Here is a 2,287-nt window from a genome sequence, read left to right as displayed (position 1 = left end):
AACAAACACACTCCCACCCCCCCCCCCCCCCCCCCCAAACAAGTACTCACATAGGCTCCTCCGGCCACTGTGGCTCCTCCCACAATGAGCACGTACAGAAGATTTCCTTGCTGTGGGGAATTTGCGGCATTTCCGGAATATCTCAGCAGCTGGTTGTACGGCGAGGACGGGCTCCGGAGCAACGAGCCTGAAATCAGAGAGAAGAGCCGGAGTCACGTCTTTGTTTTCTATTAGTCTCCTCCCGATTAGAGAAAAAGGGCATCGTGCCGAACTTTACTGACCCTCTTCACGCCCCAACCTTGTCCCCCACTTCCTCCCGGGTCCGACGCTGTCCCCAACTTCCTCCCGGGTCCGGCGCTCTCCCCAACTTCCTCCTCGGCCCGGCGCTCTCCCCAACTTCCTCCCGGGTCCGGCGCTCTCCCCAACTTCCTCCCGGGTCCGGCGCTCTCCCCAACTTCCTCCTCGGCCCGGCGCGCTCCCCAAATTCTACTTCAGTGCTGCACTGTCCCCAAATTCCTTCCTGGTCCAGCGCATTCTTCAACCTCCTTTTTGGTTGTGCATTGCCCCCAACTTCCTCCTCAGTCCAGTATTTTCCCCAACATCCTCCTCAGTCCAGAGTTGTCCTGCCCCCTGTGAGCCCAGCCTATCATTCACATTCCCCCCCACTAGGGGACACCTCATCATGCATATCTCAGTCCTGGAAGACAGCCTGCCCTCCAGAAAAAGCAGCAGCTTCTGTGACGTCTTTGGGGGTGACATGGCTGGAGTGCCCCATATACCAAAAAAATGCGGCACCAAAATCTGCACCTTTCACTAAAATAACCCCCGGTAATCCTGCCATGGAGGTCACTTCCTGTTATAGGGTGACAACTTTCTGTCTCCACCTCCCAATTGTGCTCTTGCGTTGTCACCCTGTCACATTGAGACCACAAGTGGCTGTTACAACATACATTACACAGACATTAAATGGCAATGGTCCATGATACACAGTGCTTCACGATACACGTCAATCAGTAAGGATTTACACCAACTGTAAATGCCGCCGAAATACTGAGTGGTCACCAAAAGAGAGGGAATCTTTGAGGGTGGCATTTGTTTTGGTGACAATAACAGGGGAATCTGATTCACTTGGGGAGATTTCCTCTCACTTCCTGTTGTGTCGACTGGACAGGAAGTGAGGGAAAATCTCCCGGGGGGGGGGCACAGAAGTATATAACAAAAACAGCCCTTAGCAGGACTCTGAGGTCTCCCCTGGTCTAGAGAGGTTTGCCTTTGCACCCCCTTTAATTTCTCCATTACAATGTGGGGGAGATTCATGACTGGTCACATGACCTCCCTGACTACATGAGAACACCTGAAGGGTAAACCCCGGGCACAGCAGCCCAGCCAATAGGAATGAAGCTATGAGTACTCAATACAAGGACAACGTCAGGCAGGACACTCACTGCTGGGGGCCCGCAGCCTGCGCTGGCTCTGTAACCCTCCACGGGCCGTCCGCACACCCAGTACCACTCTGCAGAGCGCCATCTCCCCGACACACGCAGCCAGCACACCGGTGTCCTTCCTCTATACCCCTTCCTGCGGGAGGCATGGCGGCCGCCATCTTTACTGAGGGCAACTGCCCGGAGGTGCTTACTCAAAGTTCACACCCGAACCGGTCCCGGCAATACAATGCGGTCATGAATGCGGAGATTGTTGGAGATGCTAAAATGTATTTTGAGTTTTGTCTATCGGTGGACTGTTCATATTGATGTATGTAGAGAAACGTCAGCCGCCATTTTTACTGAGGGCAAATGCCCGGAGTTCCTCACTCTTTATTTACGCCCAAATCCCTGGTGGTACTACAATCTCCGCATTTCTGATTACATCATCAGGAATGCGGAGATAACAGCACATATTAAAACCTGTTTTGAGCTGCGTTTGTCGGTGTGCTGTTTCTATTAATGCATGCGGGTCACTCGGCGGGGTCAGCTGGAAGAGAGGTTTTTCTTGTCGGTGACATGCGCTGGTTGTATGGACGTCGGGTCGGTCGGTGGTGCTCGTTGTGCTTCAGCAGGAAGATCAGCTATGGAGGGCCGGCACAGGGTCGCCCGCAGCTGTTCACCACCCCGATCTTCTATGTCAACGCCGCCCCGCACCTGGGACATGTGTACTCGGCTGTGCTGGCGGACACCCTGCACCGGTACACCGCCCTGAGAGGGGGGGAGAGCAGGCTGAACACCGGTGAGAGCCCTGCGCACAGCAACCTCCCTGCTGTCCCACAATCAGATCTCTACTGACAACCAGA

At 54.5% G+C, this 2,287-nt stretch overlaps 2 protein-coding genes across 2 annotated transcripts in view; one reads left to right on the top strand and one right to left on the bottom strand.

Moving 5' to 3' along the window:
* Positions 1-1,602, bottom strand: part of AIFM1 (apoptosis inducing factor, mitochondria associated 1) — a 13,846-nt gene extending 12,244 nt beyond the window's left edge. The window contains exons 1-2 of the mRNA XM_018576954.1: positions 1,446-1,602; positions 51-187 (exon numbers count right to left, since the gene is read on the bottom strand). Of these exons, the coding sequence (XP_018432456.1) occupies positions 51-187; positions 1,446-1,527 (219 nt within the window). The 5' untranslated portion in view covers positions 1,528-1,602. The remainder of the gene's footprint in view (positions 1-50; positions 188-1,445) is intronic.
* A 367-nt stretch (positions 1,603-1,969) lies between these two features.
* MARS2 (methionyl-tRNA synthetase 2, mitochondrial) overlaps positions 1,970-2,287 on the top strand; it is a 4,733-nt gene continuing 4,415 nt past the window's right edge. The window contains exon 1 of the mRNA XM_018576953.1: positions 1,970-2,223. Within this exon, the coding sequence (XP_018432455.1) occupies positions 2,001-2,223 (223 nt within the window). The 5' untranslated portion in view covers positions 1,970-2,000. The remainder of the gene's footprint in view (positions 2,224-2,287) is intronic.

This window comes from Nanorana parkeri, unplaced genomic scaffold (genome assembly GCF_000935625.1).
Source record: "Nanorana parkeri isolate BGI_ZX_2015 unplaced genomic scaffold, ASM93562v1 scaffold81, whole genome shotgun sequence".
Lineage (NCBI taxonomy): Eukaryota > Metazoa > Chordata > Amphibia > Anura > Dicroglossidae > Nanorana > Nanorana parkeri.
This window is presented reverse-complemented; position numbering and strand designations above follow the sequence as displayed.